At 38.1% G+C, this 15,729-nt stretch overlaps 1 protein-coding gene across 2 annotated transcripts in view; it reads left to right on the top strand.

Moving 5' to 3' along the window:
- Positions 1 to 15,729, top strand: part of GRB14 (growth factor receptor bound protein 14) — a 132,989-nt gene that overhangs the window by 63,040 nt on the left and 54,220 nt on the right. The window contains exon 1 of one of the 2 annotated variants that reach the window (XM_061200821.1): positions 1,600 to 1,781. The exons of the other annotated variant lie outside the window; for it this stretch is intronic. Within the exon in view, the coding sequence (XP_061056804.1) occupies positions 1,719 to 1,781 (63 nt within the window). The 5' untranslated portion in view covers positions 1,600 to 1,718. Of the gene's footprint in view, positions 1 to 1,599; positions 1,782 to 15,729 lie in introns of those variants that run through there. 2 annotated transcript variants of the gene reach the window in all.

The following is a 15,729-nucleotide window of genomic DNA, read 5'->3' as shown; positions in this document are numbered from 1 at the left end:
TTTTATTTTTTTTTTTAATTTAATTTAATTTTATTTATTTACTTTTGTCTGTGCTGGGTCTTCGTCTCTGTGCGAGGGCTCTCTCCAGTCGCGGCAAGCGAGGGCCACTCTTCATCGCGGTGCGCGGGCCCCACACTATCGCGGCCTCTCTTGTTGCGGAGAACAGGCTCCAGACGCGCAGGCTCGGCAATTGTGGCTCACGGGCCCAGTTGCTCCGTGGCATGTGGGATCTTCCCAGACCAGGGCCCGAACCCGCGTCCCCTGCATTAGCAGGCAGACTCCCAACCACTGCGCCACCAGTGAAGCCCTGTCTGTGACTTTTTTATTAAGTGAATTACCCCCCAGCTGCCATTGTGAGCGAGCTGTGTAGGTTTTGAAATTCAAAGTAGGGAGCCCTAGAGTTTGTAGTGTCTCTTTTTTTCTTTTGAGGAATATGAGATCACCATGCATATAAACCACACCCAAATGAACTCTGCCCAGTAGCAGTCTAGATAATGAAATGGAAAGTTTGTATCTGAGTTGCCGAGAATCTCCCATTTTGCCCTGTTACTACGACAACCACTTTGTGATCTAGAAGTGGCAGGGAGCTCCCCTCATGCTGAATGCAGCATGTCATTCTCTGTGTCCTGGTTGAAGAGCACTGAGTAGGTGCTTGTTAAGGAATCGGTCCAAAGGGATTTTATAATATAAAAACTCAGATTAGTTTTAATATTGCAATACTTTTTGTCATTTTTGTGTTTCTCTTACTCTTTATTTAGACATTATTGAAAATTTTCTCATTAACCAGAAATGGACCCTTCTCCAACCCTCGAAAATACTGGAATACATTTTTTAGTTATTGTAAGAAAAAAGGCAAAATGGTTGTTAAAATTTTTAGAATGCTTTGAGCATGATTATTTAAATGCTTTGAGTTGAATGAAATATGCTCAATTACACAGATCTGTGCTTTTAAAAAACATTAGCATTTGCAATTCATATGTTGTAGTTTAATGCCCCATTTATATCTAACAGTATTATTTAGGTTGATTGTTAAGGTAATATTTAACAGGAATAGTTAAGTGTGTAGCTTCAAGGATAGCTAAAAGGTCCATAATACAGAAATTTTAGCTGTTTGGGAGACGAAATACATAAATATATATTAAAATCCTTTTATTATGACTTGTAAAGTTTAACACTTTTGGACCAATTCTAACTTCAGGATTATTTTTTGTGCCTCATATAATATGTTTCAATCTACCCATTTATCACTTTTATGAGTAGCATAAGTAAATTTAGTGCATCTGCATATTTATACACTTTAAATAGACCAATGTAAACAGTTTCTTATCTGCCATATGTTGAAATGTTTTAGTAAAGTAAAGACATAACTGCCTAGTCAACAAAGAATGGCATTGAATTGCACTGTTTTGGAAAAAAAAGTTAAGTGAACTAGATGGCTGTTAATCTGGTTCTTTAAATATCATAAACAAAAGTATCAGAATGTGTTTCCAAGGACAAAGGCAGAGTTTTCTGGGCTTTGATTGGTTGCTGCCTTGTCCTGTCCCACAGCCATCCTTAATTGGCTTTGGTAGATTGGAATCACATAAGCAGAGTGACATTTATTACTTTCCTAGTTGTTTCTTTGCACTGAGCCCCGAGATTCCCAAGGAGTAACTGTACAAGATTTCTTTCATTTCGCCCATGATCTGCGGGAGGGGATCACTCTGAGAAGAGCAGGCATGAGTTTGAGTGCAAGAAGAGTCACTCTGCCTGCAATAACGCCCATAGTTCTACAGAAAAGGGTATGTGACTTTTGCTTTTTTTCTTTTCTTTTTCTTGCCGTTTTTTAATTTCCTGTTACTGTGTTTATTAATGTGTTGGAAACTTTCGTTACATATCCTGAGAGAGGCTATAATTCATTGAGGCTATAGGTGATTAAAGGATAGATTATTGAAATTAGACTATTAAAAAAAAGCTGGGCCAGAACATCTCTGTAGTAAAAAAAGCTTCATGTGAAAGTAGTTTGGTCTCGATTTCAGGGCATTGTGATAGAGACTGTATTGAAGATTTTTCTTTTTTTTTTTCCCTTCTACTGTAACTTCAGGCCTCTTTGCCTTTAGTTCAATAGGCAATCTGCTAGCTATTATGTTTTATATTTGTTTACTAAGGAGCAGATTCTTTGTTTCACTATAATTCATAATACATCCATCTTCATTGTTGAATGGACTATATAATTGTTTTACTGTTTAAAACATATGGCACCAGTTTATTTTCCTCTGGTTTTCTACCCATTTCTATTGAGTTTCTGCTTACTTGCTTAAGAAAAACTTTCCATTAAGTTCCCTTGTGAAAAGCCTTTCTGTTAATTATTAATGCAGTCAATCCTGTGTGTGAAAATATTTTGTCTATTAGTTTTTTGTAAAGTTTATTTCTATGTCTTACTTGCCACATCGTATTTTATAAGGTAATAAATACACCATGTAATGTAGCATTTAAGTAAAGCTGAATATACTAAACTTCTCTTGTAAATACACCAAATAAGAACCATGTATTGAAATCCTTAAAGAATCAGATCTGTTGTATAGAAAAAAAAAAGCACCAAAACACATTTTGACACTGTGCTTTCTGAATGGTTTTGGTGACACTAGAAACTGTAATGTTTATTTCTGTACCTGACTTTTAATGGTTAACTATTAGTGTATTTCATTAAGTCAAAGGTCATGGTTTAATTTATTTGAAAATGACACATCTTACAATTAGGGTGTCTTTTAAAAGAAGTGTCTCTTTTTATTGTTTTTAATTTTTAGGTTTTTAATTTATTTTCTTATCCAGTTGACTACTTATTCACCAGGGACATTTTACTTGGCAGTAAAACAGTATATGATAATTTTGCCAACATTTGTTCTTATCTTTCTTGATGTCTTTCTTTCATCTTAAGCAAATTTAATTTAAAATATTTTGCTTTGAGCTGGAGTCTTTATTTTGATTTAGACTTAGTAGTACATTAATAATGACCATATAGATTACCTGAGTCACTGGCAATGTGAAAAAGTATAATAGCGTATATCAAATCTATATCCTTATGTTTGGATTCGTCTTTATCCAGTTAATACTGCAGTTTGGATTAACCAAGAAATTTTCATCATGTGGTTTTTTTGCACAACATGTTGGTGTGGTGGAAAGCATGCCACCTGGATTCTCCATTTCCTAGCTGTGTGATCTTGGGCAAGTCATTTAAACTCTCTGAGTCACTACTTTCTCACCTATAATATAATAGTGGAGAGATTTTCATTAAATGCTCTCTTCAGTCTTATTTGTGTCTATAATTCTGTGACCCAAATAATATATTTTGAATTTTCATAATTATAATAAAGTATTTAAACCATTTCTTATTAGAGTATAAAACATTAGAAGAAGATGCTATCATTTTCAAGGATTTGGAGCAGTTAATCTAGAGGAAATTTGTATGAGTAAAACTTAGCTAGAAAATAACATCCAGCACTGGTTGGTAAGTAGCAAAACAAGATTACTCTGCAAAGCTGTGATTATAATTGATGTTAGGCCTGAGCTGCCAATGGATACATCATTGTGATTTCTCTTGGTTCTTTTATAATAAGCTTCTAGTCAGGTTTCTATTATAATAATTAACATAAGTCAAAATTCCCTAAGCCCAAGTCCATGTTATTCCTTTCCAGTTGGTACACATATTAAATGTTCGTATAATTTAGCACATCATTTGCTGAAAATACTTAATGCTATTTCTTTCTCCCGACAGTTTAATCCCCAGAGGACCCATTGTTGATAAGACTGTTCTGAAAATCTTAGTATCTCTTATTTTAGGAACTGGGTGTTTTTCTGACTAAAAAATACCCATCTGCTCTGGTTACACCATGCCTTTTTTTTCTAAGATAGGAAATTATTCCACACTTGTAATTAACTTGTTTTCTATATGCACCATAATTTAAGATGATACAAATTAATACAAGCATTTCTCAGTATTTTGGGGGCAGCTTCTCATTTTCCAAAGAACGTAGGTGCTTTTCCCACAGGTTTGGCATAGAGTTGGCTCATCCTGAACGAGTGGTTCTTGCAAAATAATTTGTCAGCTGGAATCCTAATCATTTGAAAGGCTGAGGGCATTTCTGAAAATGCTTAATAGTGCTAGGGAGTAATTTTCTTATCAGCAAGTATATCTGATCTAAGTGGGCATAAGGTCGCCTGAGATTGGTTGGGAACTTGAACTTTAAACACGGCTCTTAACATGGTATGGGTCTTTTTTGTAGCACATCAAATATACTTTGATCTTTGAGGAACAGAGTAGTTCAGTGGACTCTCTATCAAGTAAATTGGAAAGAAATTTTTGACTTTTTCTAATTCTATCAGGATCCAATTTCCTTGATTCTGGTAATCAAGGTTCCAGTGAAGAAAGTTTCATCATCTCTCTCAGAAACGATCGTAGCCTCATCAAGTGTTCTGAATGAGTTCTTCACTTCATAGCATTTTTCTCAGATAACTACTAGGTTATGCCTTTTTTTTTTCAAATGAGAAGACTGAGTCTCTTGGATGTTGAGTGACTTACGGAAGGTCACCCAGAAGTCAATGGCAAAGCTAGAAATAGAATCTAGGTCTTGTGACTTCCACTGTGTTTCTCTTATTAGATATGTGTTACCGCCTGAAATTAATATGTTAATGAAATTGCCTTATGGTGTGTATAACGGCCATTCAACTTCTAGTCTGGAATTAGCTTAGGCAAATCTTTTCATCTTCCTCTGCACCTCCACCAACTCCCATATGCTCTAGTGTAGAAAACGTTTTATTCAGACAGCAATTGTAAGCAACAAAGTGTGTGTGTGTGTGTGTGTGTGTGTGTGAGAGAGAGAGAGAGAGAGAGAGAGAGAGGGAGAGAGGGAGAGAGTAAGAGAGAGAGAGATGGAAAGACAATTTTACCCAGCGCTCTAATTGGGTTCATTACATCAAGAAACTATTTTAAGGTCCCAGAGAGTTAACAAAAACTCAAGCATTGTAAGGCTTATACTAAGTGCAATATAAAATTCACATTCTTTTTATATAAAGGTTGGAAGGTCTGAAGGCCAGATGCCCGTATTCTGATTCTGTGGGTAGGAAGGTTTCTACCTCTGTCAGATTAAAATTGTTCTGCATATTGTTTCCAAGCATTTCTACATTCTTTAGCCATACTACAATTATGAGAGACTTTCATAGGCACACAAAATTCTAACGTGTCTTCCAGAATCTCAGAGAAAAAAAGGAATACTTTTTGGAATATATTTTTTATAAGATTCAAATCATTTGAAAATCCAAAATTCATGAGTATAATATGGAGCAATGCCATTTATCAAAAGATCCAATTCCCCATCTATACAAGAGAATAGTTTGTTATATTCATTTCCCTCCTCATACAATTAGAATTATTGCTGTGAATTTCTAAAAACAATTTTGTAAAGAATGAAAGAATATAGATCATCATTATATCACTATTTTGCCCAGAAGCTTTTAAATACATACAAAATCAGTCCAAGCGAATGTAGCATTCGCTGTGCTTCGCGGCCTGGATGCACAGGGGTTTCCTCAGCTTCATATGAAGCCTCCACTCCAGCACATCGTTTTTCTCCTTGTGCTCCAAACAGGGTTTGCTGTTTGTCCCTCTGTACTTCTGCACCCAGTTTTGTGCTCCATGACCTGTGGACAACTCCAGGATCCTGTTATTGTCTGTGTCCCAGCTCAGGCTGTGGTACCATCCTGAAACCTTCTAAGACTGTTTCTTATTACATCCGTCTTAATGGTGTCTTGACTCGGGTGTCAATGGATGCACCTTTATTACTCATTTCTCAATGGAGTAACTACTGCCATGTGACATCAATTTTGTTATTACCTTTTATGATATTTAAGTCTTATTAGCTCTCCTTAGGTGTGTATCTTAAGCTTTCTGGCTTTTCATATTTGACTTTAGTTTTCTCTATGGACCTTGTGTATGTTTTATATATCTTGCATTATTTGGTTTTCAAAATTTGTTGTATTTTGTCTTACAACTAGATTTTACATTTTTAAAGGGAAAGACCCTTTAAATAAAGTGCTTTGTCAGTTACAGGCTGAATTTAATTTCATGTAACCGGAAAACTCAAATGACAGCATATTAAACAGGGGAGAGATTTATTTTTCTTTCACTTTACAAGAAGAATTGGTCCCAAGCTAATGTAGCCGTCCAGCAATGTCCTCAGGCAACCAAGCTCCTTCTTGCTTTCTATTGTATCTTCCTTAGTGTGGGTCCCTTTTCCTTTTATGGAAAGATAAATGCAGATCGCTAGTCATCCGGCTCACATTCCTGGCATACAAAATGGGAAGAACCAAGGGCATACGGGCTAGTTCTGCCAGTTATTAACGTGCCACTGGGGAATAACCAGGAGCTTCTGATCATATCTTACTGGCTAGGATCGTGTCACGTGGTCTGGATCCAAGGGAAGCCAGGAAATGTGGGCCTTGACCTCCACGCACTGCCCTTCTCATCAGAATTAGGAAATGGGGAGGATGGCTTTTGGTGGGGAACTAGCTGTCTCCACTGCAAGTGACTCCAGCGTATTAGGCATGCAGAAAATGTTTGTCTCTTGGATTTTTCTTATTGTCTTGCCAGGTATAGAATATAGTTATGCTTTTTGAACAAATGTATTCTATTGCTTGATTGGAGATAGTAGAAGGTGTAGTAAGTGGGGAGAGAGCAGATTTCCTGTGTAGGGGAGGGTAATGGAGTGCATAGATGGTGACCTGAGTTTAGATGGCTGGCTTGCTTGGAAAGTGGTTGTGAAGTGGTACTGAGTACTGTTATTGCTGTTAACCTGGAGCTCTCATTCTCCCTAAACCTTGATCTTTCTTCTGCCCTTTTAATTTTTATACAGGATAACATAGTTGCATATTCACCCAGGAAGGGTACCACATAGATGAATGGATTTTGTGTTTTCACAAAATGTTTCCTTTCCCTAAAAATGAGTTTTTACAAAGTGTGCTGTAGTGGAGATTGTTTGTGTGTTTTAGCCAGGAAACCCTGAGTGTGAGCTCAGCTCTGTCACTGATCAGTGTTGTGACTTTAGGTGTCTTCTTTTAAACCTTTCAAAAATTCAGTTTCTCTGTTTTGTGGATATTGATGCTTCCTCACAGAACAGTTGTGAGGATTAAATAGGATAAATATTTAGAAGTACTTGACACGTAGTAGAAGCTCAACAAATGTGAATTTCTTTTTTTTCCCCTCATCTGGGGAATGGCGTGTTTTACTAGTTTCATAAACAGTTTAAAATCTCCCTATTACCGTGATTTAAATTTTTTTTTTGGGGGGGGGCTCTATCCTTTTAAGTATTGATAGTTATCCAAAAGTTTTCTTGTAGCAAATGAGTCAAACAAAAAGTAGTTGTCCTTGATACAATGTAGCCAGGGAACGAAAGACAGTATGCCTCTCAAATTCTTGTTCCCTCAGCTCACTTTCTGTATACAGACTCTAATTTGAATTAAAAAAAAATTAATGCAACTACTATATGCTGATAAATATTTTTAAAAAAAATCTGGGAATGTAGATTTAAATAGAATAAGATAGGTGGTTGGATTACTTCTTTCACTCTCCTAGGGAATATCAGGCAGGGACTTCTGGCTCACATATTTGAAAGAGGTACAGTTGTACCTAGTGTTAAGACATTGTTTCAGTAGACAGAGGTGACATTACTGGAATGTGAGCTATATGATGGTAGGGGCTCTGTCATCTTTGATCATCATTAGACTCAAGTGCCCAGCACTGAGAATGTACAAAGTTGGGATATAATTACTATTCATTGAATAAACACAATTTTTGAAAAAACAAAATTGGGCTTTTTTGATACTGACCTGTCATTTGGCATTTCCATCTCTGCATTTGTGTCTCTGTGGCATTCATTTCCTTTTTCCTGGATTGCATACCTTGTGGTAAGAAGCTGTGCACTCAGGGCCCACCTCAGCTGGTCCACCTTGCTTTTTCATGAGCTCTGTCTCCGCCCCCTCCCTCCCTCCCAGCTTGTTCCTGTGAGCAATTTTGAGCACTCCCTGCCCTCCACACCAGTAGAAATAAAAACAGCTATACTGTGTTCAGCGCTGATTACACTCTCTTTAATCCTCATAAGAACCCTACAAGATTGGTGGACAAACCCAGGCTGGGATGAGAAAAGTGAGCCCTGGAGAAGTTAAGTATCTTACCCAAAGCACAGTGCTAATGAATGACAAGTCAGGACTGAGCCCAGGTGGGCCCCGCCCGGCACAGGGGCTGCCTGTCAGAATTGATGGGCACACACGTGCTGCAGAGCTGCGCTCCATTGCGCAGCTGCAATGCCCTTGCCTTTCACCTATAGTCTACTCATCAGACAAATCTCACCTTTTTTTTTTTACCAGTCTGTCTGTTGCCTTCCTAGCTATTTTTTCCTCGTTGTACACTCCAGTCTTACCTCAAAGATATAGTGAGTAAACCATATGTCAGAGTTCCTTGGAGCTCAATAGGAATCTCTTGGGACTTACTAATTTTGCTTTAAAAAATTTATAATAATAGTCACTATTATGAATTGAGTGCTATCAGTTTGCCATCATTTTGCCCATTTTACAGGATGAGGAATCTGAGACTCATCATTGATAAGCTAATGGTGTAGGATCTGATCCCAGAGCAGATTCTGGAGTGTACCATCGCCACAAGCACCTGGACTGAACCTCCATGAGAAGGAGGACCATGTCTCATATTAGTTTGCAAACTACAGTGTCTGGTCCACGTTTGGCAATGAAGGCAGATTAAAAATAGCTGGACTGATTAACAGTCTAAGACTCTTGCTTGGGGGGAGCAGTCTTATGGCTGGCTCTCCTGGCTGTACCCCAGCACCCTAAGCCAAATCTAGAAAATAAGAATCTCTTTTGGCAGAAAAAAAGAAGTAAGACTTTTGGTTATTTCAGATATTTCGGGTATTAAACCCCCTGAAAGATAAAGATTTTCTACCCCTGTATGATATTAAAAATGCTCTCTCTTAAGACAGTTTCAAAAGAGCAATTAAAAAACCATTTTGGCTAAACAGCATTGTCCTATATTCTTGATGGCCTCCTAATTGGGCCTGCATATTTGGGCATATACATTCAGTTGTATTTGTGAAATATCAGGAATATTATTTTATAGTTTTAGAAGTCAAATTAGTTTGAGTGGTTCTATCAGGATTTGAAGAAAAATTTTGACATCACCATTCTAAATGCCAAGGAGGATCTCCAGCTTGAGTTGCAGGAAAGGGGACTTTATATTATATACCACCTGAAGTGACTATATATATACCACCCCAACCCATCCCCAACCCTTCTTATTAAAGATGTAGACATAATTTATCTTAAAACTTCAAATAGTTAAGAATGTTTAAAAATAGATTTAAATTTTTTTAGAAGCTTGCAACTATTTTAAGCAGTACCTCTATAGGGTTAACAATGTTAAAGTTGTAATTTTCAAAGCATTGTTTTCTTTCTCTATTTGCACTGAGAAATAAAGACTCCCTCTGCTGGCTGTTTCTGTATATGCAATTTTTCTGGCAAGTTGTGCTAAAAAAAGTGAAACACAAAGAATAACCTTTTTTGACATTCAAAAAGCTGGGTGCTTTGGGACATACATGCAACTTTATATTTGGGTTTTTAGTTATCTAATGCTTTTATGCAAGATGTTGTGTCGAAGCAGCAGCCTAAAGCAGCATGAAAATTAGGTAAGCAGAGTGGAAAAGAACAGGATCAGGTAGGAGCCCAGAGATGGGGTTCCCTGGCTGGTTCTGCCAGTGACCAGCTGGAGATCCCCCGGCAAGTCAGATCCTCTTCAGTCTCAGCTTCTTCACTTGTAGAATGAGAAGGTTTCAGGAGATGTTTTCTAAGAGTCCTAACCTTTAGTATTTTACGATTCTAACAGTATTGATTCCATTTCTTTTACAGGAATATACATGTTTTACACTGATACACATGCTTTGCACTGATATAAAATAAATATTTAGAAAAGTGAGGGAAAGGTAAAATTACAAAAATGGATATAAATCAGTTATTCCTAGTGCTATCACAGTACGGGAATGTTAGATCTAGAAAGTGATAGTTTGCATGGTAAGTTCATAAAATAATACCCCCCAGATGTACCAGAAAGAATGAATATAGCATATTTCATTGCTTCTATGGCACCTTAAATTACAAGAAGCATCATTATCTTATATGCTTCCAATTAAATTATGACATACCATTGATGGTAAGTTACATCTAAGTTACAGAGAAGTTAAATGTGAGAAGATGTGCTTTTAAAAATCAGTGAAACAAGGTAGTTCCTAAAAGTGCTTCAGTTGATGCCAGACAGCTCAAGAATTAACAATAAAAAGTCTGATGTGTCCTGGACTCTGATAAATGTTCTCTTTCCTCTCCTCGTGTTTTCCCCTCTCTTCTAAACACTTCTCCCTTCACCACTCCCCAACTTGTCCTTCTTTCTCACTGTGTGAAACAGTTATTAACTTTTTCACTTAGGCATGTCCTATGGTTATTCTGGGAACAAACGACTGCTGAAAAACTGAAATGAGATACTGGAATAACATTGTGTCCAACATAAACATGACCAGTGGTTTTCTGCTTTGAATATGAATAAGCATTAGCACTTGTGAAGGGTTTTTTTTTTTAAACTTCAAAGGTGAATTAGTCAGCACTGGCATCTTCACAGGAATTACATGAGTTTTAAAAACACTGAGGCTTCAGAGAACGCTCCTTTGATGAAGTCACTGGAAATGTTAGAGTGGGATTTGTGATTTGACCCTCTTTATTATTCGTATTGGATTTAGGTCCTAAAATAACATGAATATATACATATGTATATGTGTGCGTCCATGGTTTGGGATATTTTTAGGCTTAGTTTTTAATGTTTGCTTTCTTTTATAATGAAGTTAGAGCTGTTTCTTCTGCCTTTTTTTTTACCATGTAAGAGCACACTGAAAGGGCTTCTGATTTCTTGCTTTATAAAATTGAACACCCGCTTGAGTTAGGATCTTTCTTGCTATCCTCTAGGGAGAAAGAAAGCCCAAGGAAGGCGCAGGCTGCCCGGCTCTTGGCCTGAGAAGCAGAGAGGGTCAAGAACAGAGTAGAGCACAGGGGCTTCAAGGAGGCTATCTGGGCCCCCCTTTGCCTGCAGACCGGCTTTCGTCTCTTGGTTGGAAGCCTAGACGTGGCATGATTTGGCAGTGTCATTGAGCCAGACAGTCAGGTGGGACAGTGCTAAATCCCCTGCCGTGCCAGGTTTGGGGCATTTCCAGTAGCAAGGCCACACTGGGCCTCGTGGGCCTGATGCTGGATGGGAAATGAATTCATACAGCATAAAGCTTCATCTTTGCATTTTGAATTCATGCAGAACTTTCAGAAGATCTGTATGGATCCCCAGCCTCACAGGTCCTTTAACTCTGAATTAGTTAATCTCTTTATCCCCGCATGCCCTCTAATGTTCCTGCTGAAATGTAAAGACCTACAAATGTGTACAAGTCCAGAGTTTTTACAGAGGTGGTGTGGGGATGATTCATCTTGTGACCTTGAGGATTGTGGAAAGAGCCTGGATCCGTGGTCACTTGATGGAACTGCCTCACCAGACCCTGAGCTATCCGCCTCTGGTTTCAAATATGAGAAAAAAAACCAAACCTTTAATTGGATTAATAAGCCATTGTTGGGTAGATTTTTCTATTACTTAGAGCCGAACTTGTTCCTAAATGATTAGCTCACCATGTAGTTATTTATCATTATTCTCTTAATCACTTTATAATCTTATTCTGGTAAAACTGTCTTTTTAAAATTTAATTCTTTATTTCCAACCATTGAAAAAAGCTACTTTATAATTTGTGTATCTTAAAAAGGATCCCCTCTTGGGGTGGCCTCCTTGCTCGTTTGCACTGATGGAAACCAGTGTCTAGCAGTGCTGGGCAAAGATGCTTCTTCCACAGACCTTCCAGCACCTGTGCACCTGTGCTTCCTCACCTCTTCCTTATAACTCAGTCCCTCTCATCTCAGGAGACTGGTCTGTGTGCTGTTCCATGTGTATTTTTTGCCTCTTCAGTCCTCAGTATTTTTGCTCATGGTACTTGTTCCATGCAGATGTTCTTTTTTTTTTTTTTTTTTTTGAATTCTCAGAGTCCCAGACTTAAAATGGGCCAGAGAAGTCACCTTATCTACCTTTGTTCAGTCCGTAGATTTCTTGAAAACTTGCCTACGTTTTCTCTTTGGTCCTGTGTGTGTCCTTTCTTCCCTAGAGGTTTTTCAATCCTGTGAGGTTTCCAAGCTACTGTTTTGGAATCCCTAATATTGTCTCCTATAGGGCCATTCATGACGGTGTCAGTCGTCCCTAAAGGGATATTTACACTGTGCCAGGCCCCATGCTGACTGCTGGGGACACACATGGGAAGCACATATTGACATTATTCCTGGTGTCATGCAGCATGCTGAGTAGTAGAAGCTTATGGATAATAATTATGTAGTTGCACATATGCATACGTGAAACAAAGGGCCTGGACCTAAACTGGGAGTAGCATTGAAAACTCCCCCACAGAATGAATGGTTTATCTGAGGGATAAGAAGTAGGAGGTGGGTGGACAGTATTCTAGGCAGCAGTAGTAGATGCAAAGGCCCTGTGTCAGGAAGGAGCATAGCTATTTCAAGAAACTGAGAAAATATATGGTCAGAGTTAGAGAATAAGGAAAGGATTATAGGGAATAAAGTTGAAAGGGGGGGCTTCCCTGGTGGCGCAGTGGTTGAGAATCTGCCTGCTAATGCAGGGGACACGTGTTCGAGCCCTGGTCTGGGAAGATCCCACATGCCGTGGAGCAGCTGGGCCCGTGAGCCACAATTACTGAGCCTGCGTGTCTGGAGCCTGTGCTCCGCAACAAGAGAGGCCGTGACAGTGAGAGGCCCGCGCACCGCGATGAAGAGTGGCCCCCGCTTGCCGCAACTAGAGAAAGCCCTCGCACAGAAACGAAGACCCAACACAGCCATAAATAAATAAATAAATAAATAAACAAACAAAAAAAAGCATTTCTGCTAAAAAAAAAAGAAAAAAGTTGAAAGGGGCCACATGGATATGAAATGGACCTGTTTATGTCAATCAATTCCTGTAATTCTGATATTGGTGACAATATCTATTTTGAGTTAATGAACATGTACTGCTAATGCTCAAATAAAATATGTAGTTGAATATCTCTTTCAATGGAGATAATTTGACTCCCTACGACCTGATTTCTCTAAACTATGTACTGTTTTGCTCTTAATAAATATTTGACAGCGAGCAAAATAATGAAGGATAGCAATATGGAAGCAACAGCTTTTCTTGGGCTGTTAGGATCTTTGGGAACAGTCTTTGTTTTTAAATATAACATTTTGTTAGAGGTTTGGAATAAGTAATAATGAATATATTATTTGCCATTTCCCTTCAAGGGAACATATTGAGTTGCTTAATTCAAAACATCTAAGACTGTCTCTTCTTATCTTAGGAGACTACATTCCTTATTTAGAAGAACATAAAAATCCAGGGCTGCTCTGACCTCTATATAAAAATATTTCACTGATTTAGGTACATTGCCTATCTGTTAAAAATAATGGAGAAAAAAATCTGAAACATTAAAAGATAGCTTTATAATCTTACTGTACTTGGATGGTAAAATTTTAAAGAGTGGTAGAAATAAGCTTTACTTTGGGACCTGGTTGAAATCAAATTTCTATGGGCCTTGTTTCTTATTTTCTATTAATTATATATAAACAACATATATAATTAATAGATATAATAAATGCATTTATTTTTCTGTTGAAAAGTTATGTACTTTTCATTGTGGTAAGATCTTGGTATTTAAATAATGGTGTTTAAATTATTTTAAATTAAATATTAATTAATAAGAATTAATATTTAATTAAATATTAAATGTGATATTTAAATGTAGTTAATCTAAAAATCAAATTTAAATTCTCCCCAAATAGAGACTTTGACACCGAAGATAACCACGCCCAACCGTCTTTTTCCTTCTCTTTTGCTCTTTCTTTCTTCTTTTTCTAAAAAGAAGTCTCTCACTTCATCCTATGGATTCTTGCTCATATAGTTATGCTTAATCTGTGCTCGTTTTTTACCTGCTGAATAATTATCCCATTTTGCCTCCTTTCTTCTCTGAAGAAACAAAGGATAAGCGATTAAGTAGCTAGTTACTTATCAATGGGTCCAATGCCCCTTTCTGCTCTGTGGCATTGCCAAATGACCAGATGACAACCCTGACTTTTTTTTCTCATATTCTAGGATGAACCCAGTTTGGAAAGGAATGAGGCATCCCATTCCATCACTTTCTTGGGTCTGCAGGAAGGAGGAGAAAGGCTGACCGCTTAGCCTCTGCCCAGTGCTTTCCTGAAGCTTTCCACATAATCTGTTCTGAGAATCAGAATTTCCGGGGATTATAGCAGATGAATACTATGTGTACTTTGGGGAGAAAGCAATACATATTGAATTGATTTTCAAATTCAAGCTCTGTGTTTTCAGAAATGGCCTTTGTCTTATATTTTAAATAGTTCATCTCTTTCAGTCCCTTGGCTTTAGGGGCCTCAAACTTCTTTTCTGAAAAGTTAACCATTTCTTGCTCTGTGTATTTCAACATTGTTGTGTCTACTGCTTTCAAAATGAGTTATGTTAATTTTTTAATCTCTTGCCTCCACTTACTTTTTATGGCGGGCAGCCTAAGGGAGTTGAGGTATAAAGTATATAAACTGCCTTGATAAGGATGTCAGCCAAAACAGAGATCTGCTCCACCCACATTCCAGCATATTCTCTGCAGGGGCTACTACTGTGTCTTTATATTACATTTTCATTGCTAGATGCCATATGCTCCCGGCACAGTTTTTGAAGCTGTAAACCACTCTAAAGGCCAAGGTTGCTCTGATTGTCAGGATTACAGTGACACTGAGGGCTTCCTCAACACAGCCTGTGTGTACACTGTTGGCTGTCCTTGGGAGCTCGCTCTGTTCCTGCTGGTGGGATGTTATAGACAGATCTTATCAATGCATGTCTTTCTTGCTAATCAAGTGTGTCTGCTCATTGATGAGACAAAGAAAGTTCCTATTCTTCTTTAGGGTCCAGGCAGGATTTCTTCCTGCTGGCATACAATTGCAAATGATCTCGTGGATCAATTGATATGAATTCTTCTTACCCTATTTTTTACTTTATATAGCAAGGTGGGGATCTGGGCCACTGAACTGGGAATTTATAATATCCCTTTATTAAATAGCATGATTATATGACCTTCAGATCTCTTTTTACCTTTCAGTATGTAGAGGAAACAGGATACCACTATTTTACTCTAATGATTCTTTTTTTTTTTTTTAATAAGATTAACGAATTATTTATTTATTTATTTTTGGCTGTGTTGGGTCTTCGTTTCTGTGCGAGGGCTTTCTCCAGTTGCGGCAAGTGGGGGCCGCTCTTCATCGCGGTGCGTGGGCCTCTCACTATCGCGGCCTCTCGTTGCCGAGCACAGGCTCCAGACGCGCAGGCTCAGTAATTGTGGCTCACGGGCCTAGTTGCTCCGCGGCATGTGGGATCTTCCCAGACCAGGGTTCGAACCCGTGTCCCCTGAATTGGCAGGCAGATTCTCAACCACTGCGCCACCAGAGAAGCCCCTACTCTAATGATTCTTAAGAGCAGCCCTGCCATTTGGTTTTTATACATGATCACAAAAGTTT

The sequence above is a fragment of the Eubalaena glacialis genome, chromosome 1 (assembly GCF_028564815.1).
Source record: "Eubalaena glacialis isolate mEubGla1 chromosome 1, mEubGla1.1.hap2.+ XY, whole genome shotgun sequence".
NCBI lineage: Eukaryota > Metazoa > Chordata > Mammalia > Artiodactyla > Balaenidae > Eubalaena > Eubalaena glacialis.
The sequence above is the reverse complement of the archived record's forward strand: the minus strand, read 5'-3'. Positions and strand labels throughout refer to the sequence as shown.